Source organism: Halichoeres trimaculatus, unplaced genomic scaffold, assembly GCF_033239565.1.
Source record: "Halichoeres trimaculatus isolate MK-OKI-2021-1 unplaced genomic scaffold, fHalTri1.1 fHalTri1_scaffold_12, whole genome shotgun sequence".
Taxonomy (NCBI): Eukaryota; Metazoa; Chordata; class Actinopteri; order Labriformes; family Labridae; genus Halichoeres; species Halichoeres trimaculatus.
Genome location: NW_027437190.1, coordinates 16818861 through 16843294, shown reverse-complemented (window position 1 = coordinate 16843294; position 24434 = coordinate 16818861). Strand labels below are relative to the sequence as shown.

The following is a 24434-nucleotide window of genomic DNA, read 5'->3' as shown; positions in this document are numbered from 1 at the left end:
TACCCTCTTATCTGGGACTAGCCTTTATCTGTTTTTGGTCAGTTAACACAGCTGTCTCGGCAAAGCATGTATGAGTTGAACCAAACTGCAACCTCCGGTCTAAGAATATGAGACTATTCGGAAGTGCTAAAATCTGCTGTTTCTCGATTGTTCGCTACAGGCTGACTCCGGAAGTAGCGGAAATCACATACACACCAAGCCAAAAAAGAAAGCCATTTTCAAAGCAGAAATTAACCCATTTCCAGCCTGGTTCAAAAAACGTCTGCTTTCTGAGTCGCTAATTTTAGTGGGTAATTTAATTTTACTATCGGCATCCATTGTATGGGGGGTGAATTTTTTTTCTAACTCAGCCATTCAGAGGGTATTAAGATCGCTAGCTCCCCCAATAAGAGGCACAGCTGAGGGTCATGTGACCGACAGGCGCCCTATGGCCGTAGGCAAAGCCCTCACCACTACTAATATGGCCGCAATAGCCGATTGTGCTTCATTTTCCGTTTCAGAAACAGACAGTTGACGTCATCGAGACTATGTCCATGTTTTACAGTCTATGGTTGAAACATGCCTGAAAACCTTTAGATGGAGGGGAAAAAAGTTTATTTCTGCTCTTCTGTCTACCCTAAACTAACCATGGCTCTTTGTAAATCCCATCTACCAAAAGAAATTCTTCTTGTGTTTACTAGGTTTGTGTTGACTCCCCAGTAGCTCAAAGATGTTTTTCAACTTCAAGCAGCAAAGAAACAGGTCTTCATTTAAGTGGTCACGTAAAGAAGCCAAAGGCTCTGTGGAGATTGGTGCGTGTTTTCACTTTGCCATTTAGAGCACTGCCTTGTCTGGCTGTCTGTCATAATCAAAGCTTCTTCAGTGTTATGACATAGAGATGAATAATTGATTCACGCTGGCGGCTCACTGGTTATGTAATGGTAGAGCCAGTGAAGCATCAGATAGCCCTGTAGTCTGACACTGTGCTGCAGCTTGTTGATATTTGTACTGTAGGGGTGTGAATGATTTAAACTCATCAGATGATGTGTGAGCAATTCAAATGTAAAATATAGGGTAGTTACAAATGCAGGTTATTCCTTTTGATAGAGCAAAAACATGGAATCAATAAATCCCACTCTCTGCAGATGCATGGACAAGGTGCTGGTATTGCACTGAAGATGTTTTAGGCAAACTAGCTATAACAGCAACAACAATCATTTGCTTCATATCATCCTTTATTCTTTATCACGATTAATATACCATTAAAAAAATCCAAATGTAGTATTCATTTTAGAAAATAAATCTGCAGCTCCTCTCACTTTGTATCATTATGTTGTTTGGACTTTTAAACCTATCACCTTCATCCCCTGAGAAACTTTAAGTTTGAATTTACTCCCTGAGATGGTAAAGGAATGGTTCTTTGACTCTGAAAATATTAGTTTGTGATGCCTAAATTACAATAATCTTTAACTTGTATTTATTTGAAGGTATAAAAAAGATTTCCAGTCATCACATCTTGACACTTCTGTTTAGTTTTGTCCCCCTCATGTGGTGGATACAAGTACTGACATCATCAGGCTGAGTAAACATTTCTTCTCAAAGTCAATGTACCTAGCAATAAAGTTGTTGTATCCCACAAAACATCTGAACTGAACCACATACAATAGCTGAATAATATATGAAATAACTTTCAGAAAGAAGGAGGGGGAGGAAAGGCGAAGCATGTACTCTTGACCAATACCATGGATTTGACCAAAGGCTTTCACTCTTTAAAAATAAAAAAGCGAGGGGTGTATCCTTGAGTTTCCCCTGACCTACTGACAGCTGGAACGCCCCTCCATGATGACAGGCCAACTGGATTCCTTCAATAAAAAAGCCCTTTGATTGTTGGCAGGAACTCCTCTGGTTCAGCTGAATGGCTGTCAGCTCCGTCAGGATGATGGACGGGCTGGTGTTTCACCCCTGATAGAAAACAAGTGCCTCCAGCAAGCAGCTAACTCTCAGAGAGCAGGACCTCTGCCAGTCAACTTTTAGCCTCCTCTCAAACACATGGAAACAAGCAGAAAGGAGCAGAGGGAGAGTAAAACTGTACAGTTAGTGGATAACTGGCAGTTACGGAGGCAAAGCATCAGTAAAACCAGAGCAACACCAGTAGTTGTCAACACAAGTCTCGTCAAGTGGTCAGAATGTTCTATTCATAAAAACTTAGATACTTAAGCTAAATTTATTATTAAAATGTAATCACTCCATTATTCTACCGGAGACCTTTGTTTCTTTCTCTAATTTTGTGTATTGACAAAAAGTAGAATTAATTCACCTGATTGACTTTGTGGGAAAAATACTTCTGACAAAAAACATGAGAAACTATTAAAAGCTTCAAATAAAGGGAAAAAAAATATTTCTTTCAGACTGGTGTCATTTGTCTCTCATCACTTTCACATGGTTAAGCTCCAGTTGCAGCCTTGAGACACACAATTTTCAATATGTGCTCCATGACCAACCTTACATGAGTGCCAAAATAAAGCTCCTCAGCTCTTGGATCATTCAATCATTCATCGTGCTTGTGAAAAACATTAAAAATATTCTAAACATTGTACACTGAGTTTAATTCCCAACCCTTTCAAACAATCTCACTTCTTTTCTGTCTCACTTCATCCTTACCAGAGTCATATACTCACTCAAGACTTAACAGTAATTGTTTACGTTGTTATAAACTTAGCTCTGAGCTGCAGCGTATGAATCACTCGGCGGCGTAGCGAGCCCTCACACTGAAGTGGTCTTTGTTATTGGGGCAGAAACAGTGCTGAGTTTGTGTGGGCATCCAGCCAGCTCTGACCTTCCACCATGTGAAAACAAACAAGAAACCTCTGTCAACACAGGCCTCAGTCACCTGACATCCCCCGTCCTCTCTGACTATAGAAAAATATTATCACAGTCCTGCATTTGAGCAATATACAACTGCATTTCCCTGTAAATATAGTAATTTTCAATATAGTTGGAAACATCTTAGTAAGCTTTAAATGGATGAAATTTGTAGATATTAAGTAATAAAGAAGTAGTTAATTCATTGCAGTGGCTAATGAGAAAGTTTAGAATGTTTCCCACAAATGAGATCCTTTATGCTAACGAATTTAAATTCCTCAAGAGGCAAACAAAGCAAAGTGTGCTTGCCTATCATAGCTACATTTCTAATGATACATTCAAGGTCAGTGAGCCAGCATCCAGTAAACAATGTGATTCTGTATTCTCAGTGTTAACATCATTGTTTGGAGAAAAGCCAACGTTTATTCTGGCACTCACACATGCAGGGGCAGATATTCCACATATTGAAGCCCACTCCAGCCCCTCTCCCACAAGGATAGAAAACAAAAAAGGAGGCACTAATTTAGAATAGTAAAAACAAAAATAGTAAGTCATTGTATAAAGCACAGAAACAGACAGAACCTCAATTAAATATTGCAGCCACTCCTGCTCCTGTGCAAATGAGGTTTGGGCATGTGAGTTAGCATAACTTTTGGTGCATGTTTAGCTACCTCACTAATGGTTTAATGGTCCCATATTATGTTCCTTTTCTGCAGTTTAATATGGATCATTGATGTCTTCATGAAATGGTAGTAACATGTTTTGGTCCAAAAAGCCAATAAATCAAGCACAGCAGCATTGTTTCCAGGCTCTCATAGCCCCTCTGTTCAGAACGCTCTGATTTAGTGGGCGTGACCTTCATATGTAAATGAGCCACCGCTGATACCGCCCTGCTCTTCCACTTCACTGAGAGCGGTGCCACGAGCTCCAAGTGCACACTGTTTAGAAAACAGCGAAGCTTGTTTACCGTAACATTACAGGCTAAAACAACAGGCTAACAGCTGCTAAAGGTAGCATCCTGAAGCTAACACAGAGACAGGGGGGACACTGAGGAAAAGCTTTTACATCTGCTCCACAGCACACAGCATTTAAAATACTCACATTTCCAGGGTCTAAGGTTTGTTAGTGGATGGTTGGTAATGCACCTGGATTCAGGACCAGTCTATTCGCTAGCCCTCTGTTGTACTGTCCAAAGTTGGAAAAGCAGTCAGCCATGAAGTGACTAGCACAGACACGCACAGTTTTACTGAGTGTAGCTGGCACATTTCACTCATAAATGAACTCTAGCTACTTAGTCTTGTCTTATTCTGAGATGGGAAGCTTGTGCATGAAACTATGTGGCTGTTTACTGTAAATTCGGCATTCTCCTCCCCGCTGCTGGAGAGACTTCTCGCCAGGAGGGGGTTCAGGGGTATCTGCGCCGGTGGACCAATCATGTCAGACTTGCTCCTGATTGGTCAAAAAAGGGAATCGCTAACGTTGGCAAATCCATAAAATCCAAACAGCTCATTGTAGGTCAAGATTTTACATTCACAAGCACCACTAGATACAGGTTTAGTCATTAAAGATCACATTTTGTGAGCTGGGAGGAAAGACAAAGACCCACAAATTTCACTAAAAGACTTAATAAAGTGAAATGTAAGTTTTCATGAGCTGTAAATCAAAACATTGTTTAAACTGTAACTAAAACAAATTCATACAATGTATAGGGAACAAAATAAAGAATTAAATAGATTGAAGCCTGGATTAATGGAACTTAAAATAAACAACAGAAGCTCACCAAACAACACACAAATGAAATCATCTCCAAAGCTCCACCCTCTAAAAAAATAAGCTCCTTGGACAGCCTTTTAGTACAGTTGACCCTGGAACAAGCAGTATTGTGGGTGCAAAATTTTCTCAAACACAACAAGGTATCCTTTGTGCCTTCTTGAAAACACTGAATTAGCTAACATAGCAGCTAACTAACAAACAGCTAGCTTTCAGTTTTTCAGTTTTATGTCTCTAAATCTGGGAATATGTTGGGTTAAAAAAGATCAGAGAAGATCTTAAGAAAACTGATGGTAGTCAACAATGGAGGTAATACGAAATGTTTAAATTTATAACAAAACACATTTTGTCAATGCTATTAAAAAGCAGCTTTGAATAATTATCTGTTAATACAGACCAAATTTATGATAGTTCACTCTCCTACATAAATCTGCTTCTGGCCCTCTCACATCATGGCTTAGCCAAGACTCTTGAGGAGGCTTGGTAATCTGAGAAACTTCAGACCCCATTACAGCTAAACCACTCAGCCATCATAAGCACTTAAAGTCTTTTTTTTTTCTTTTTTCTTTTTTTTTAAGTGGCTACATTGTTTACAGTTAGCTCTTTTAGGGAACAAAAGCCGGTGCCCTAGTGTCTCTGCACTCACAGGAGTCTTCTTTATGGAGCAGGGGAAATATAAGTCAGCCTTTGCTTTTCCCTTAATTTCCTGGTAGTCAAGAGCATGTTTCCTGTGTATCAGCTTAAACATGGCATCACACTGAAGGGACGTTACTACTCTCTCCCACTGTGCTCTCCCCACACTTTTGACTATCAGCTGCAAACAATTTAATTTCACAACACACGGGGTAACAGTTTCCAGATTAGCCTGTAACAGAATCTAATTGCAAAGGACAGTTTGGAAGACGGACAATGTAAATCAGCTTCATGTTTTGTCAGGTCCAGGCAGTGGTTCAAACCAAAGGAGCTGGGGGGGGGTTCATTTTGGACCAGTGTGTGGAAAGAAATCCCTTGAATCAGATATTAACACCCAGTACTTGTGACAAGAGCAGCCTACTAGAGAAACAGCATAAAAGAAATTTTACCAAGGGGCTAGCAGAAGCCTGGGGTAAGTCTACGGACAGGGCTGGGTAGGGAAATCTTAAGAGAGCAATTTAAACAACACCAGCTTTTTCACTTCAGCAGGCATGGCTGATCATTGCATTACTAAAAGTTTGTAAAAGTACTCAAATTCTCAAAGGGTCAAACACAGCAACCCACCTACCATCAGCTCCCCTTCAAATCGGACTTTAGATCATGAGGGTTGGGTAGTTAAGATCTCCACAACGGCATTTCTCCTGTGCTTATAGCTTGAGTGTGGCACAAACAGAGGAACCAAAGGAAACCACTAGTCGAGTTTTGTTTGTACATCTACTTATCTGTGCTTCTAAAGCTCACTAATTAACATGTTCATTATTGTCACTGTCAGGTTGCCAGGCAAATAATCCTTCACATAACCCCCCCCCCTAAAACCACAACTTTGCTGTGGTCTTAATACATATTCTACACGCGTAATTAGGAAGCTTAAAAGATGTTTGAAGCTGGATTTTGAAACCTTTGGACAGAAACAGGATTACCCACAGTTTTCATGTTAAGCTGAGCTAAAGGCTGGTTGCAGAATTTTATTCACCATACCGATTACTAATGTGCCTTTTTATTTATACTACAGATTTTCCAAAAGAAATGGTGTGCAAGCATGTGGGCAAGTATTTTTGCTATATACTAGCTGTTGTTTCAGCCATAAACCTTTTGTACTGGACCGTTCATCTTTTTGAAAGAACTTTCACTTGATATGGTGTGCATCCATCAGTTATTCAAATTTCCCTCACAGTGTGTCCTAAGCCGTTGTACAGAGTTTGCAGGGTAATTACTGGCAAGGCCTGCATGAAGCTGTTATTTTCCAGATGGCAGGCTGGTGAGAGCTATTTAGTCCCACCATGTGCTTGAGCTGGAGTCTACACATAGCGTACTTAGCCTACAGATGGCATGGAGCTGCTACAGGCCTGGCTGAGCTTAAATGGGTCATGGTTAAAGTACTTTTGGCTGAGGAATAAACGCCTCAGATTCCCAAGGGCCAGAAAGTAATGCTGGAAAGCCGCAGATCGCAGACCTGTCCTGTCCAGACACAGGGTTTGGTCGCAGATGGGCCTGTTTCCTGCGAACACGGGAGGAAAATTTGGGATTGACAAGGTTGAATCCTGATTGGATGTGAAGCGGATCCAAAGTTCAAAGCGTACAGCTGTGTGTGAGAGAGAGAGAGGGTGAAAGGTCAACAGACTGGATTCAGTGCAACCGACAAAAGTTGACAATCAGCAGCTGCAGAGTGATGGGAGATTTTCCAAGGCAAAGGTCCAAGAATGAGATATTATCCAGCTGTCTACGCAAAGAAAAGTGAACCAAAAGTCTAGCTATTCTACTGAAAACCATAATGTTACATTGAATATGTATTTTTATGTTTGTATTGAGATCTAGTTTCTAGTGTGATTGTGAAGGTAAGACAATAAATTCTGGACAAATCAGTTGAACTGGTGCATAGAAATCTGTGATAAATCTGCCTCCTTGGTTTAAAAAAAGAAAAGTCTATATATTCAGTGCAAAAATACATACTTTGAAGGATCAATATAAGGATAGAACTTTGACATCTGTGTTGCATCTATTTTTGTTGCTTTCCTGTTGAAAACCTTAAACTATCAAAGTTCATTGATCAAAGTATTTTATAGAATAAACTCCTTTGAACGGATTTGAAGCTGACTGCATACAGTGTCAGGACTGCAGTGACAAAGTTCTCAGTTGATTGAGATCTTATCTCAGAGTTGGATACTTTATTTTATTGCGATTAGACACCAAATGGATCACAACAACAAGTGGCGTTCACCAGGGCTTAGTTCTTGGACTACTATTGTTTAACCCAGGGGTCTGCAATCTTTACTTCCGAAAGAGTCGTTTTGCCTCAGCTCATGTGGTTGAAAGTCATTTGGGAGCCACAAAATCTACTTTATCTTCACATTAAGACAAAAAAGTTTATAATCTATAAAAAATGATATATGCTTTTGTGTTGATAAAATTGTACATGTAATTTCTTTGTTTTTTATTTTCAATGAATTTGCAAATTAAACGGAAAAAAAGACATTTGTAATGTGATAGATTTAATAGATATGCAAAATTTATGAAAATTCAATTAGTTGTAAATTCAAAAAAAATCTAAAATTTGCACAAAAAAAATTAAAAATGTGGAAAATTTTGCTATTTAAAAAAATGTTGAAATGTCATAAATTTGCACAAAAAAAAAACTGAATAATGCAATTTCAAAAATTTTGCTTAGTTTCGAAAAATTGTAAAAATTTCTTAAATTGCAAAAAAAGGGGTATTTACATTAAAAAAAATTGTTGAATCTCCAAAAAATGGGGAAACTTCTTTTCTTAATCTCAAAAAATTTAAATAAAAAAAAATCGAAAAATCTCAAAAATTGCAAAAAAAATCGCAAAAAATTAAAAGCTTTACTTCAAGGGGTGATGCATTTTTAGAACAAAATATTAAATCATGATATTACTTAGTGTTTGTGTCGTTATCATTAATACCCTCTGTAAGAAAAATTAAAAAAAAAAAAAAAAACAACCTGTATTTTAATGATATTTCAAAGCAACGAGGAGCCACTGCAGAGGAGTCAAAGAGCCGCATGAGGCTGCAGAGCCACAGGTTGCAGACCCCTGGTTAAACCAATAAGTGCTCTCTTCAGGTCAAATCTAATGACACAGCTGTTCACAGTTCTGCAGAGGAACTTTGGATGAGCTGAACCTTCTTCTACAACATAACTACAACAGCAGCAGAAGCTGTTGAAGTTAAATGCTACGATTACTGTGTCCCAACATGCGTCTTTCAATACTTTTTCCTTTTCTTAACTTTCTTATTCAAAGCATTTAAACAAAGTAGTTCAATGCTAATGCTATGCTGATGCATAGCATTGTGGTTTGTCTTGTGGGAGGCTACATAAACAAAGGTATCTCTTGCCTTGCATATGCTGCAGCTATCTACAGCAGATTGAAAATGGGAAGAAAAAGCTTCAAAATAACAGCATCCAGCTCTCAGCCTCTCTGAATCTTACTGATCATGTTCCACCAACAGTTAAAGGTTTGATTGGATTTTCTTTTTCTATTTTCTTGTCTGTTTCATGTGCAGCCAGTAGAAACTTAAGTTCTGATACACAGACAGACAGAGTCAGGATACCTGTGTGTGTCTGGAGGGTTGGCCAAGCTAGTTGAGCTGGCTGCAGAGGGGTGGGTCTTATATTTTCATAAATCAAAGAGCTATGGATATGGACTTATTTTCTGGAATGTTGAGGCTTCCTGGAAGGTGGCTGCCAGTATAAGCTAACCATGAGGACTGAAAGTAAGCCTGGACCTTCCCCCCAGATGAGTCACTTCATTCTGTTTTCTGATTGAAAACATGTCAAGGGAGCATTCCTTGTTTGAGCTCACTTAATGGTGATGGACAGCTGTGAAAAGGAACATTAAATACAAGGACAAAGTAAGATGAAAGAGCTGGTGTGACAAAAGCATGCCATGAGAAGCAAAATGTCTCAGCAGCCATTGCTTTGTGAGTAACTCGCAGCATGGCCACCATAAGTGAGTCACTTTGAGCATTTGCTCCATCAAAGATCAATTAACCATTAACGCCTCGAGCAACATGAACAGGCTGTAGCGCCTGTTCATCATGAAGTGTATCACAGCCGCAAGGAGTGCTGCACCCAATTAATGCACTGGACCTGTGGCAGAGACCACAGTGGTCCATCTCCTGCTTGAACAGTGTATCTAAGAAATCAGGAGAGCTCTTTCCACTTTTCAGTAATTGGCTGTTCACCAAATATTAATTTGTACATCTGTTCGGGGCAGGACGATCATAAAATATACGCCTTAAAAAGTTTGTACTCTTTTCAGAAGGGGGAGTTTTAACTCTGACTGTTGATATTCAATCTTTTCAAAGTAAGACAAGAGAGATCATCAGAGATCTCCATGCTTTTTGGAAACTTTATCACTTATGTGAATGTAGCCTTTAGTTACTACTACAGTTTAATGTGTTTTCTGGACATTGTTATAAGATTTAATTTATTCATAATTTTCCTCAGGTAAGGCAGCGTAGACATATTGAAAACTTCCTTTGTGTGTGTGTGTGTGTGTGTGTGTGTGTGTGTGTGTGTGTGTGTGTGTGTGTGTGTGTGTGTGTGTGTGTGTGTGTGTTTGCTTTCTGATGAAATTTCTTTTCCAGAAGCCTGCAGAAATGCAGAAATGTACTTTCCAGAGGGGTTTAATTCATCTTGTGCCCTGAACTGAGGGAACAAGCTTCACGCACCACAAAACTTAAAGGAATCAGAAAAACTACGACAATAAACGAGAAGTTTGGACATGGGCTCATGGGGAGACCAGGAAAAGTGAAAGAAGGTAAATAGCCCAAAAGTTCAAAGGCGGTCTTTCCTCCCTCTATTCACGCTGTGCCACTTTAGCCCCTGGGCGACTGGGAGATGCTTGTCGTTGATGCCATTCAGCAGTCTTTCACACTGATACAGGATCTGTTGATGGATGCAATTTAATCCTAAACCAAGGGGCACATACATTGTGCCAACATTCAAACTACTATACTTCTTCTTTCCAAAAAAGTCCCCATTTAATCCATGTCAGTTCATTGCCTCTAACGCTGTAGCATAAAGGGCATCAAGGAGTCAAATGTTCTGCAGCCAGATCACAGGTTCTACATGAATCAGTCCTGAACAGATGATGTCTGGTTTAAAAAGTAAATCAGTGCAATTTGACATCAGGTGATCCCAGATTTCTATAAAATATAGATAATTTTTCAAACATCCAACAATTGAAGTTTACTTTAACATATTTGGCTGCTGAATAAACATTTACCTTACTAAGTATTTCACTTTGATTCAACTACAGCAGTAAAATGTGACTCATTTTTCTTCATTAATGGAAATATTTTTGTAAATTAGTTATTGCAAATTTGTCATTGGCTGTTGAACTTCTTGAGTTGTTTTGTTGTGTCTCTCATTGGGTGTTTGTCCATTTCCACAGCAGGTAAATTCAAGGTCCACTGTGTGGCTTTTTCCTCTCAACCATATCAGGATTTGTTTGCAAGTTTTTTCACTTGTTTTAGAGATAGATCTATTTACACAAGAGCATAAATAAAGGTTCATGAAGCTGTAGTGAAAGTGAGACTCTGAAGACATGTTCCTACCTTATTCATCCCCAGTAACTCAACAGACACAAAGTATTGTATTAAATACCCCCTGAAGCCCTCCAATGCATTTCAAGGTATAGAATAACAGAAAGGAGGGTATCTGGAGGCACTTTAAGTGTTCTGAAACAGGAGACAGATTTCCGCAAGCAAATCCAGGTGATCTGCCGTCCCACTCATGAAAGGATGTTTTCACTCTTCAAGCAGCCACACTCAGACAGAGGACATAAACTGCACTGGAGCCACACTGTTTCAGTCTGAAAGTCTGAATGTGATACGAAGACGATGTATGGAGCTGGTGAAGGTGCTGAAGGCTCCTGCGGAGGTGGCTGAGTTGGTGACAGTAAAGCATCTCAGCCCTTACACAGCTGCATACGCATGTGTACACATTACACGCAGCAGAATGATCCCCAAGAAAGCACTTTGTAAATATTCAGTCAATCAATCAATCAGTTGGTCAGTAATGAGCACATGTTAATCTGTGCCTATTTAAACCAGCCATCAATACTACAGTTTTACTGAACACTACTCTTTGTACAGCCAGATTAACGCCCGCTAAGAATAACAGGACTGGTGTGAATGTCCTCGTCCTGGCTGTAACCAGAGAGCCTCAAGGTGAGGCTGAGAGAACGTCAGGGGCCCTCTGTGTAAAAAGAGTCCAGTCAGGCTTGGACTGAGTCATACAGACCACTACTCACTCCATCCACAGCCCCTCACAGCAGGGTCCAGCCATCTGGATTCAGTTCTGTGCTGACAGGGTGGCTCTCAGGGTCCATCTGTACGAGGGCTACAGTCACAGTGGGCCCCAGGAATGTGCTGGTCAGGGAGGGAGCTGAGCAGATTTAAGGGATTTAAGGGACCACGTTGCAATATATCTTTTCATCCTGTACTCTTAAACGTGCCTTTTCATCAACATCTGTATTTCATTGCTTGTGCCCTGGATGATCTCAGGTTCAGACGGTTTTGGGTACAAAACAGTTTCAAATCATGTAAAGTTTGTGCTTGAGCGGTTAAGGCTCAACACATGTTACATATGAGGATTTTTAGTGACTATCTGAAACACTTTTTACTTTCTTTCTGCTCATCCAGGGTTTTCATGGTGTTTTATGGTAATACAGACACTGTTGGTGGAGTATTTGTGAATTTAACCTGAGGGTGCATTGTTGCAAGTATAATTTCAGTCAGTGTTGGTTGCTGCATTTGGTTTAAACGTTTTATACATTCTTTAATTTTTTTTTATCTCTGCCTCCACTGTCATTCTGAAGGTTAACAATTTAAAAAAAAAAATCAAAAAGCAAAATCTTAAATTATGACAATGAAGAGTGTTGTGTTCTTTCTGTTGTCAGTCTGAAAAAAACAACAACAAGCTATTCAGGATTTGGTCAATATAACCTCACACTGATCCACACTGGACCTCACTGCATATATTACAGCCATTCCTTTGCCTGCAGCAACATCTCAACTCCACTAGCTGTTTGGATCGCTATGGCAACCTGTACGCTGACAGGGAAGAGGTCAAAGGGCAACAGCAGGTCATACTGCTGATAACCAACACATGACTTGTTTTGAATATTTAGTCTGCTAAATGTGACCCACTGTGGATAAACATGTAACACTACTTTATTCATCCGTTTGAAATTCATTGAACCACTGAGGCATCACCTTTATCAGAGAAAAGCTGAGCACTCAGCAGTTTCTGTAATTTTTCAATTGCATTTTGGTGGCTTAAAAACAGAACATACCTGCAAAGAGAGTTTCTACAATCTTGCAAACACAAGAAGCTTATATTAAAGTGATTAGAGACAATACATTTGTTAATACAGTACCATGAATGAAGACATGTACAAAAGTCTTAATCATGAGCAGTAACTCTTGGATGCAATCATAAGCAGTAGAGAAAATTTTTCAAAAGTCTAGAGCAAATTCAGGGGTGGGGGGTGTCTTGTAATCACCTTTGGCCAAAAGTTGCAGTGAGAATACAAAGTAAGAAGTGTAAAGTCATGAGAATTTTTGAAACACTGCTAATAATTTATTCTGCAGGTAAACAGCTCACCTCCAGTTTGTCTCAAGAGAAAGCCTGCACTCCCTGATTACCATTCCAATAGTCATTCTCCTATACGTTAAGCATCTCTGCCCTGGGAGTTGAATGGCACATACATGTTCATTGATTTTGCGGCTGTATAAGACCTGTGTCTCATCCTCTCTGAGGCTGTGATCAATATGCTCCTTTCCAGGAGACGATACAAACCACATTCATCTTACATGCAGAGGACTGCTACCCTTTTCACTGGAACCACAGTTAATCACATCCCATGGGCCTCTCCAGCATTTCTGTCTCAGTGAAAATGAAAACTTGGGTATTAATTTTCTTGGCTGTGAAACATCGCCATACGCTGCATTTACAGTATCAACATCCCTATATCTGAGTCTTATTCTTGTAGTATTGTTTCAGTGCATGCATAAGTGAATTTCATGAAAAAGTGTTACATAATCCTGCCTTGGGGATAAAATGGTATCAGTAACAACAGTACATCAGAGGCAATTCCACTGTGAATCCACCTTCCAGTAAAGCTTTTTGTTCCACAGTCTTTCACTGTGAGCTTTCCGGCATAAATCCATTCTCATTAGTGAACCAGGTTCGGGAGCAGCGAGGCTTTAGCCTGCTGAGCCCAGAGGTCAAACACAAGCAGACAGCGGCCCCTCATGGTGGATTGCATAACATTTCAGAATAATGGTTAGAGAAAAAGGGAAAAGTTGGCCAAGTAGGATGGCCTGTTGAGAGAGCTTCTTCACCCAATCAGAAGCTTTGGAGTTCACTATTGGCTGAGGGGGAGCTGTCAATCAAACCCTCCAGAGGGTTTTTCCCTGTGAATTCATCAGAGATGTTTAGGAGGTCCAGGAGAACAGATCCCCTCCGTGAAAACCATCACTGCTCTGAAAGAAGTGAGAACACAAAGAAGCAACACTACAGTAAAACTACCACCTAAAAGTACCTCTGAATGCAAGCATGATTCATTTAAGAACTTAGATTAAATGTATAAATAAATATGAATAAAAAAAAAAACTGATATTTTTGTTTGTTTTAAAACTATATTAATTTTGTCATAAAAACTTAAGCCACAAAATAATTAACTTTTGATTCCTCATTGGTCACATACATGTGGTTTGGGGGGAAAAAAAGGGGGGGGGGGGGGTTATAGAAATAATTAACTGGAATAAAAACAAAAGTTTGAGAAGAATTAAATCAAAATTGCACTAAAAATAAACAGTGTAAAATTTATATTGTATTATATTATATTTTATATGTTATAGTTTATTATATAATATTATATAATATTGTATTATATTATATTATATTATATTATATTATATTATATTATATTATATTATATTATATTATATTATATTACATTATATTATAATATATTTTATTATATTGTTAGGCTTCATTGTGAAATTTCATGTTATTGTCTTGTTGTAGCTTTAAAAGAATCATCAAGCTCCTTGTGCAGAATGGCAACGACCACAGCAGTGTGTAGCTACAGCTCAATATGCCAATTGTGCACGGTCCCCTGTCGTACCCATCTGACGCCCATGGGTGGCAGGGCTGTTCCGGACCACTGGACGAGAGGGGGTGGAGCACAGACTTGCGGACTCCTCTCTGATTGGTCAAGGGTGTGCGCGTCCCCGTCGTCTCCTCCCGGTTTTCCTGGCATGACCTTTTCCCTTGGCAACCACTTCCTCCGAGCATCCACGGCCATCTTTAATTTTAACTCATTCATGAAAAGTTGTTTGGCGCATGTAAACGCGCGGAGGGACTCAATTTTCACATTAGAGCAGCTTTGCTGTCGCAGTGTGTATGTAGTTTTTCATTCGACGAGCTCCACACAGAGCCGAGCCGAACCGAGCCGAGCTAAGCAGCTGTCCACCGAGATTAAGTAAACACCGAGAGCATACGTGCATATTGTTCGGTGTAGCGTCCTGTGCATCAATCAGGCAGGTCTCCTTTTATGTTTCAGGTCGACGTTTGTTCTGTTTTGTCTTAGTTTCAGTGTCAGAGCTTAAACACTCGTGTGTGAGTATTAACGTGTTGCGTTTGGGCTGCCGGAGTAACATGTTGTGCTCCCGAAATAAACAGCAGGTGGAGCGCTATTATAAGTGTACGGAGCTTTGTTTGAAGGGCACAGCACGGTGCTCACCACTGCCATGTTGACCTGCAAACATCCCAGTGTCTAATCTTGTCATCACTCCAGAGTTTTAACCACATTAAACACACTTTAAGTTTGTTTGTTATTGTCATTTGTAACACTTGTTAGCTCGTTTCCCTTCGCTTACTTTTTATCCATGGGTGGGATTTCAGGATGAGAAAGAAGCAAACTGCTAAACAGAGGAAGACTGAGGAGACGACTGTTGTCCAGGAGTTTGTGGTTGAAAAGATAATTCGTCGCAGAATATTCAACGGAAGAGTTGAGTACTTTCTGAAGTGGAAAGGCTTCACGGAGTGAGTAATTTGTTGAGGAATCAGCCATTTGCTCGTCTGTATTTGTTATTTTCACAGCACAGTCTTTGACGGTGTCCTCTACCCGTTTTGTTTGCAGTGCAGAAAACACATGGGAACCCGAGGACAATCTGGACTGTCCTGAACTCATTGAACACTTCCTGAGAAACACCCATTTCTTGCAGGAGAATGAGGAAGAGCAAGCTTCACAAGAGTTTATTCCTAAAGAAGAAATGACAGAGCAAGAGACGGAAATTGTGAGTATGCAGGAGATGGTGGGGTGTGTTCATTTGTTTCCATGCTGTTCAAAGTTTCCTCAATCTGTAAAAAGAAAAGAAAAATATTATTGGAAAATTTTTTACAGACACACGCTGAGCGTTTTTTGTCCTGACAGAAAGAAGAAGTAGTCAATGAAATGGAATTAGTAAAATGCTGCATTTGAAGCTAAATGGTGTGTGAAATGGTTAAATTCACCTTCCCCCCTGAAAGTGAAAACAGTTAAATTTCGTCCATTTTGCAACAGGCTTGTATTGTAAAGAACTTTAACCACTTTAATGTGCAGAGTCTTAGTTTTTCTTCTTTTGCTGCACTTCATGTTTGTCCTTGTGTCTGTCTTTGCAGTCCTGTCTGCAGTCTCAGCAGCAGTCTCTCACAGTGCAGAGCAACAGCGATATTCTCCAGCCAGATGATGAGCATTCAGACACCCCTACTAACCTCAGCACTTACCTCGAGCCTGAATGCATCATCGGCTCCACAGACAGACAGGGAGAGCTCATGTTCCTCGTCAAATGGTAACTCAGCTGCTTCCTCTTTTTTTACTTTGTCCTAATTTTGTCCTTCGACCATAAACTAATTTCAGAGAGGTCTTTAAAAGAAGGAAAAAGTCACAGGTTTTCATCTTTGAAGTTGCAGTCAATATAATTAATCAACAAAGATTAACTTTCTATGACCACTTTTGTGAGCATGTTTCATAATGTTGGTTTATTATTAACTAAGGAGTGAGTGGGTAGATTACGGTAGTTAAATGTCAATGGCCTTAACCAGCTGACAAGACAGTGTTCAGGGCCTCTTTAACCACAGTTTCTGGGTTTTCCTTTTTGTCAAGAAAGAGGAACCAAAGATGTTTTTTGAGTCATGGGAAGAATCAATAAGCCTGTGAAAAGAGTAGATAAACAAGATTAGGTGGAATATTAGAGCTTAGAAACATTTAAAGAGAGCAACGCTCTAAAAGGTACAGTTTAATTATCAAGTCACATAGTCATTCAGCAAAGAGTTTCACCTAGCTCTACGATTAAAAACCTTATTTAGTAAGCCTCTGGTAGATAACACTAAAGTGTTAGCAATATTTCACTTACCTCAAATCCACACAGGAAGACTTGGCAGCATTTTTTTACAGCATTATGCGGCATGTTTATGTAAACTCAGTGGCAGTTCAAAGTTTGATTCTTTTGAGACAACAACAAAAGTTATTATCACATTTTACATAGTAGAAATAGGTAAGAAAATTCAGGAAATCATGAAAGTTAATTACTTTTAAGAAAGTATATTTATATTTCAATTTTGCTATCTCATCCATCCACATACAGAAACTGTTTTAAGACAATGTCAGGAGCTCATTCTGCTTTCATAACATTAAAATTTGGATGCAGCCACCTGACTGGTTTCTTCTACCCATATGTTCCCCCCTAACAGGAAGAACTCTGATGATGTAGCCCTGCTGCCAGCCCGAGAAGCCAGCACCATGTGTCCCCAGGTCGTCATCGACTTCTACGAGCACAAGCTGACGTGGCACTGTGGAGACGAGGAGCTGTGAAGTATGTGTAAAAACAGCTGTGCTCTCACCTGAAGCTTAGTTTAACCTCCATCAAGTGGCCTCCTCCTCCAGCTGACATTAGAGACTGTGTGGAGAGTGCAAGATTTTGGCAGGTGCAAAATCCTCAGTGAGGATGGATTTGGAGTGCTCTGCTACCTGTGGTGCTCAAAGAGGTCTCTGTGCCTTCCAAGAGGCTGAAATGGAGACTTACTCAAACCTTCAGAATAGAGCGACTGTTTCAAAGTCAGACTAACCTGTAGCAGCTTTGGTTCTGTGCAAGCAGACACAATCACTGTGGACATGTGTTTAGTTTTCACTGTTGTATAGTAATCTAGTATGTGTGGTCCAGTTTAGCTACAAGGTTCTTGAGTGTGTTTGCTTTATTTTTGGAATAGCAGCACTGTTTAGAGAACGTGAACTAACTACTGTCCAATCTGTACCTCCAGTCCATGTAGCGCTAAAGATTGTAGACCTGTTGTTTCGACGTTTGTTGTTTGAGATGTTACCACAGCTGTTACTGTGTTTTACTATTTCTAAACCCTTGTGATTGATGTTAAGTATATAAAAATGTTGCCCACTTTAAATTTCCTCATATTCCAATCAGCTGCTAAAGACCAAATGTTCCCTTTTTTCTATATTGAATTATAACAACAGCATTGTTGTTTTTCTTACATATTTGGAGCTTACCCAAAGTTAAATTCCTGCTAAATTATGTTTAAAAATAAGGTAAACCATTTCTATAAAAGTTGTATTGAGATAAAATACAGTAATTGGTGCACCTTTGACGACTAATACGATTGTTAAATACAGCACTTTAAAGTGAGACTGTCCAGTTGCGTAGGGCATTTTCTTCCTGTAGTTTAAATGTCCTTATATATGATACATGTATCCTGACTCAACATATCTCCCATGGCTTATGTGGGCTCCTCAGATGAACCTTAAACCTCACCTGCTACTGACTTACTGTAACTGTTGACCATGGATCTGTGAAGTCTGTGATTAATAACAATAAAATGACTTTTGTGAAAAGTATTCTTTGTTCTTGTGAGTCACGTTTGCCACATGTTGCATCACACTGGAGGAACCTGAGGTTCAGATTCAGTTTGATTACAGCTATTTATAAACATTAGATAATCTGTTGGACGTATTTTCACTGATAAGCAGATTGATGTGGGCATTTTGGCGCTGGCTGCACACCAGCTCTTACTTCATAAACAGGAGCGAGTTCTGCTGATTTGCTTTAACTGTTAAAAGGAGGAGCCTAACTCAGTCTTGTGACTTTATTTTGAAACCTTTGCTCTCAGACAATAAAAGTGAAAAGGAAAGGCACAATGCTTTGAACAGCAGTATTCAGTCGGCTCTACGACACTAAGATTCAAGCAAAAAATCTGGATTATGAAAAGAAGGTGAACAGAGTATGACTCAGGTAGGTTCAAAGGTTTTCCTGTTGTTCTGAATTAATTCAAGATAGTTTTCTAGGATTTGTTTTTAACTTTTTGAAATGTCATATGTTGGGTACAAAAGTTTACATTTCAAGTTAAGTCTGGAAAAACAACTTTTTTTTCCTCCACATGAGCAATGTTGGATTTTTTGGGGGAGTTTTCCTTTGTGATCTTGAATGAGTCATATCACTTCCTCTGTAAAATGAACTTCCCTTTGTGGGAACACAGCTCAGTCTGTGCAGTGTCTCAGTGTTTCTCCTGGATCCTCCATGCAGCAGATAGTCAGTGTGTGGGTGCGGGACCCGCGGATACGAAAAAATGACTTCTGGCATGCCTACATGGACTATGAAATTTGCTTGCATGTAAGTAAACAAAGCAAGTTCTTATAATTATATCTCTGTGAGCAAACAGTGAAAGTTTTTATGTGATTTAATGAAAGACTTGTGTCCTGTTTTAGACCGACAGCGTCTGCTTCACCAAGAAGATCTCAAGTGTGAGACGGAGATACAGTGAGTTTGTATGGCTCAGGCAGAAGCTCCAAGAAAACTCCCTTCTAATGTAAGCCCCCTTACAGTATTTTAACACCTACTTTCACTTTGTATGTTACTGTATGTTGTATGTTTTGTTTCTGTATTTTGCAGGGTACAGTTACCACAACTTCCCCCTAAGAACCCTTTCTTTAGCCTGAACAATGCCCAGCAGATCACAGAGCGAATGAAAGGCCTCCAGATGTTTTTGGAAAGGTAAGACTGACCTCAAAGATCAATGAACTTACGAACTTTAACATACTGAAACACAAAGATAACAGAATCCAAAAACACCCCATGACTGCAGTTTTCTCATAAAAAGCAATAAAAATCAATGTTTACAACAATGTGATATGTGAACTGTTATTTTACAGGATCCTGCAGAGCCCTCTGTGGCTGTCAGACAGTTTGTTGCATCTTTTCCTGCAGTCACAGCTCAGCATGTCCAAGATGCAGGCCTGTGCGGCTGGACGGACCCACTACTCTGTGGCCCAGGCCATCCAGCAGTGTGGTCTCAGGAGGTTTCACTCAGAGGAGGATCTGCAGAAGGATCTGAGCATGTCCTGTGACTCTGATTCTGACAGGTAACGTCACACATAGAATCTTAGTTTTTCTCATCAAAAAATGATCTGTTTTTGTCTTAATTTAAAAGCAGCATGGTAATATGTATTGTTCGGATACGCTAACTTACATAAGTAGCTGAAAACTACATCTGCTGTATTCACTTCAGCTCACTTCACATGCATTTTTTCACTCTTGTCATTCCAGCTCTGAGTGTCGAGATCCAGAGCCTCGGATTAAAGACTTGGCATTAAACAAAGCAGCAAGTACAGCTTTACTTGGTCTCATGGGAACTAGCACTGAAGACCATCTCATCAGTTCATCTGATTCTGCATGAAAACTTCATTATCACTTTACTGTAAGGAACGTTTTGACCTGCAAGGAAGAAATTAGCCTGTTACCTGTTGTTCTGCTGTACTGCACTTTTCATGCTACATAAAATCATTTCACTTATAAGACAGATAGGCTTTTGTGTTCTGTTAGAGCATTTCACTGTTAAATATATGTGGTAAAAGTGGTTTAAATGCACCTTATTGTATGTCTATGTTTATTAGTCTGTTGTGTCTGCACAGCTCTGTGGTTATTGCAACAATCCCCCTGAAGATGGCAGTGTTGTAACATCTGTGTATTTTTGTATTCACTTCTCTGTTGAATAAATGCTGTAACTATTTAAATTTACACCATAAACACGCTTGACAGAATCATTATGACTTATGGTGCTTCTTAAGGTTTGTTGTGTTGGAAAGGTGTGGATAAAAGAAAAGTATATCCAGCAGTGACTGCATAATGCCTCTAACATTTAACTCCCCTTCACAATAAAACGTCAGGAATGGAAGTTTGTCATGTGGTGGTTGCTGCGGTGCTTAGCAGTATGACGTGTAATAGAGACTGCAGAGGTTTTAGACAGCCCCCCTGTCAGGTGTAGGGCTGGTAGGAGGTCCTGAGAGATCCCTGTGGGTTTGCTCTCGTCTGAAAAGGCTACCAGGTAGACAGGCTTCATTGCTCCCCAGTGAACAAAATGCCAGCTGTGCTGACAAGCTACTTTTTCTCCCTGTCTCTTAGCTCAGTATGGTCACCGTAGTTACATATCTCTGCATGTATGTGTGTGTATTGAGTGTTCTTCTAAAGTGAGCAGCAGCATGCTTATGCAGAGGTAATGACTACTTAGCAGTGACAGCAGCCTGACATATCTGCACAGCTAATTAGACGGCCTTTGTCTCTGCAGTGGTTGTGATATTCATTACAGATTCAGCGCAGACAAAGGGGTTGTGTTGCAGGGACCAGAGAAGTGACGTCACCTTAGACCTGCTCTGCTCTATGCAGCTCTAGTATGCAGCACAAATTGTGTGTTTATGCATCTTCTCCAAAGAATAAGTGTGTGTATGTGGTAGGATACATCCACATATGCTAATGAAGCATATGTGGATGTATATTTTCTATCTCATCAGGGGGGTTCAGTGTTACCCTGCATTTTCATTTTATTAAATATATATATATATATATATATATATATATATATATATATATATATATATATATATATATATATATATATATATATATATATATATATATATATATATATAGTAAATATATTTTTAGTAAAGTTTTTGGTAAATATGTATTCTGTCACAGCAGTACGTTTTTTGTTTTTTTGTTTTTTTAAAGAGTAACTATTCATATGTTATTCTTACCACAGCTTCTTGAAAATTAGCAATGACTCTCCTGAAAAAAAAAACTGAGTGTGTTCAGCTGCCTGTAGTGGTGATAATCCTCAGGGAGGTACAGTGCTTCATTTCTTTACATTTTTAAAACAGGTTTTTGAGAAAACTATCATGTTCATTAGACAGAGGTCTTTGAAACTCATGTATCAAATATGATACATTTTGTATTATAGGGTCAATTATACACTACAATTAAAAAGCACTAAAGCTGTGGGTGCAAGTTATCAAAACATTTTTGAAGTTTCCAGTCAACATGTTATGAGTATGTTGCTTTCACATTCTCACTTTGTATCAGATCAAATGTTACTCCTAAAGCTTCATGGGGTTTATCTATATTTTTTCTTTTTTTAAATTATCTATCAATATGTATTTTCATTTCTACCATGGATGATATTACTAAAATGCAAAACATTCACAAGAATTCTGAGTATTACGAGTTAAAATAAAACGTTTATGTTTGCTTGTTTTGGTCTGACCTGTCCAGAAGCATTGACTTCTCTTTTAATGGTCTGTGACTCTGGTTCATTGGCTGTTAACCTTGAGCTACTGTAGCCTAGGCTGTCAGCAGGGCTCTGCTGCCATGACAACACTGACACATTAAAGCCATCAGATCGATTGGCTAACAGCTCACCGCTCCATGATGCCTCATCTTGAAGGGGTCAGGCAGAGTGAGACCAGGACAAATACCCTATTACAAAAAAAGAATTTAAAAAGTACAGAGGGAAAATCATGTTTTTTTTATTCCCACAAATGCTTCAGTTTTGTCTAATCTAATTAGCATGCTTATTGTTTGACACATAAAAACAGTAGAAGATATGATAAAAGAGAACAGCACCTCAGGGAGATGCCCATCTGCCTTGGACCAAGTCAGCATGTCTTTCTGCAACGACAGCTCAAATAAACCCCTCCTCTCAGCTGTGATCTCATGCTTGACTAGTATTCCCTCTGTTAGCCCTTATTAGCACAGAATCACAAAAAACGCAGAAAATCCATTTTACATTGGATGGACCAAAGTGTAAAACTGGAATGTGGTGATATGAAATCCCAATCAGGCTTAGTTTGCAGCAAGGAGCCAAAAACAAATGGAAGTATTGAGGGAGATATGCTCCAGAAGAGACAAATTACTGATAAATCAGAGGCTGCTCATGCATTTTAAGTGCCACATTATACAGAATCCATTAGTAGCAATAGGACTTCAGCACCACTTGAGATATTAAATCTCTTTGCCTGCAACTCAGGAACCAGGATGAGTCAATATCAGAGAAGCCCAGCTGCACTGCCTGCAGATAGGGGATGAAACCTAGAGGAATGATGCCACACTCACAGCCGTCATGTGATAAAGGCTGCTGCTGTCAATGTATGTTGCTTCTTTCAGACAATCACGTTCACATTGGGGGCAGATGAGGGAGCAAGGTAAATGATCTGGAGGCTTTGGGTTAATTGAATTGTTAATAAAATACACCCCGGCTATGAATATTTGACAAGGTCTCCCACATTTTATGCCAGTAGTGGGCGCTGATTTACTGAAGGCCACAAAATTTCCACAACCTGACTGCCAAAAAAAAGCATTATCAGACGTTACATCTGTCCTTGGAGCAGTGTGGCTCCTTGTGTGCATGCCAATACCTGAACATCTGCCTGGATCTGGCAGATAAAAAACACGTTTCTCAAGGCTGACGTATTTTTCTCTCCTTTTCAATTGTCCCAGATGGAAATGAGCTGGTTTAGCGTTATCTATCATAAACCAGCTGCCCTGACACCTCCTTCTACTGTTTTTGCTCAGCTCATACCTACTTTTTCCATCTCCATCTCCACATGCTGTTACCTGTTGATGCGTGAATGTAGCAGTAACAGCAGACATGATCACTCCACCAAGGCAAGCACCATTGATCATTCACACTACCTCCACCACTGATCAAAGCTTCAGTATGTATCTGCGCACAGGACCATAGAGGTCATAAATGAGCTCAGACAAGGCACCTCAGACGCTTTCTGCTCATCCTGATGTGAGCTTGTGTCTTTGCACAAGGGAATGGCTCCTCTGAGTGTAACAAGACCATGTGTGAATAACAAGCCCTTATGACTAACGTCTTGTTAGAGATGAAGAACAAGTAGAGAGGGGGCTCTCTGGTCAGTCCAGTGAGCGAAGAGGCTTCCCATGGTGGCAGAGAGAGGACAATAAAGGGTGGAGAAACAAGGCGGGGAAAAATGGAGGGGTAGAGGGCATCGTCTCCCGAGGCCTCTGTGCTTCACCGCTAGTGTGTGTAAATCAGCAGGCAGCTCACGGCTGCAATGAGGTAGAAAATAAAAAAAACATAAAAATGTCCGAGTGAAATAAGAGGCAAGGAGAAATCTTTTATGATGAGTCTAAATTCTCCTTACTCTGCAGTAGATCCACTGGCCGGCTAAGCTTGTCTTCTCCAGACGCCGTCCATCATCCCAGTGTCTGCATACAGCCACAAATTACTCAAATTACCCCACCTGCTATTCATGTAATACATATGTAATGAGTTTCCTAAATTCACATGATTATCATTCATGGTATGTTAATGGGTCCGTGTCAAATTCATTAATATGCTGTAAATGTTGAGGAGTGCCATGCCAGGGTAATCAAGTTCTGCAGATGTGCACATAAATATATATCAACATGTTCAAACTTAAGGTAGAAAACTTTTTCTGAACATCAAAGTTTCTTTTTCACTTTTAGGAAAGTTTTTATACCCAAAACAATCATATGTCTCATGGTCTGAGTTTTTTTTTTTCTTTTATTTCTTTTTAGGGCCTCTGTCCAGCAGCATTTCTGGCAGTGGCAGCAACCACAACTTCAGTTTCACAGTGCTTGTGTGCTTCATATTTTCATTTGTTCAAGGAATTAAAAAAATAATTGAGTGGGATTACTTTCTCTTATGTACAGACCTCCACCATTGATCTCAGAAAAAAATGAAATCTACTGCTTCCTGATTTTGATTTGTTAGTGATGGAGCTTTT

At 39.6% G+C, this 24434-nt stretch overlaps 2 protein-coding genes across 3 annotated transcripts; both read left to right on the top strand.

The window, feature by feature from the left end:
• The first annotated feature begins 14603 nt into the window (after positions 1–14603).
• cbx3b (chromobox homolog 3b) lies at positions 14604–18190 on the top strand. The gene is made up of 5 exons (XM_074683448.1): positions 14604–14877; positions 15242–15382; positions 15480–15636; positions 16001–16170; positions 17072–18190. Exons 2-5 carry the CDS (start codon positions 15243–15245, stop codon positions 17190–17192), a joined length of 588 nt encoding a protein of 195 aa, XP_074539549.1. The 5' UTR covers positions 14604–14877; position 15242; the 3' UTR covers positions 17193–18190.
• A 301-nt stretch (positions 18191–18491) lies between these two features.
• Positions 18492–20408, top strand: snx10b (sorting nexin 10b). 2 transcript variants are annotated; one of them, XM_074684024.1, is made up of 6 exons: positions 18492–18618; positions 18913–18996; positions 19092–19192; positions 19276–19377; positions 19536–19745; positions 19930–20408. In XM_074684024.1, the coding sequence occupies exons 1-6, from the start codon at positions 18610–18612 to the stop codon at positions 20057–20059; spliced, it is 636 nt and encodes a 211-aa protein (XP_074540125.1). In that variant the 5' UTR covers positions 18492–18609; the 3' UTR covers positions 20060–20408. The 2 variants fall into 2 exon arrangements, with proteins under 2 accessions (XP_074540125.1, XP_074540124.1); XM_074684023.1 differs by having other exon boundaries at positions 18495–18618; positions 18910–18996.
• Positions 20409–24434: the final 4026 nt, after the last annotated feature.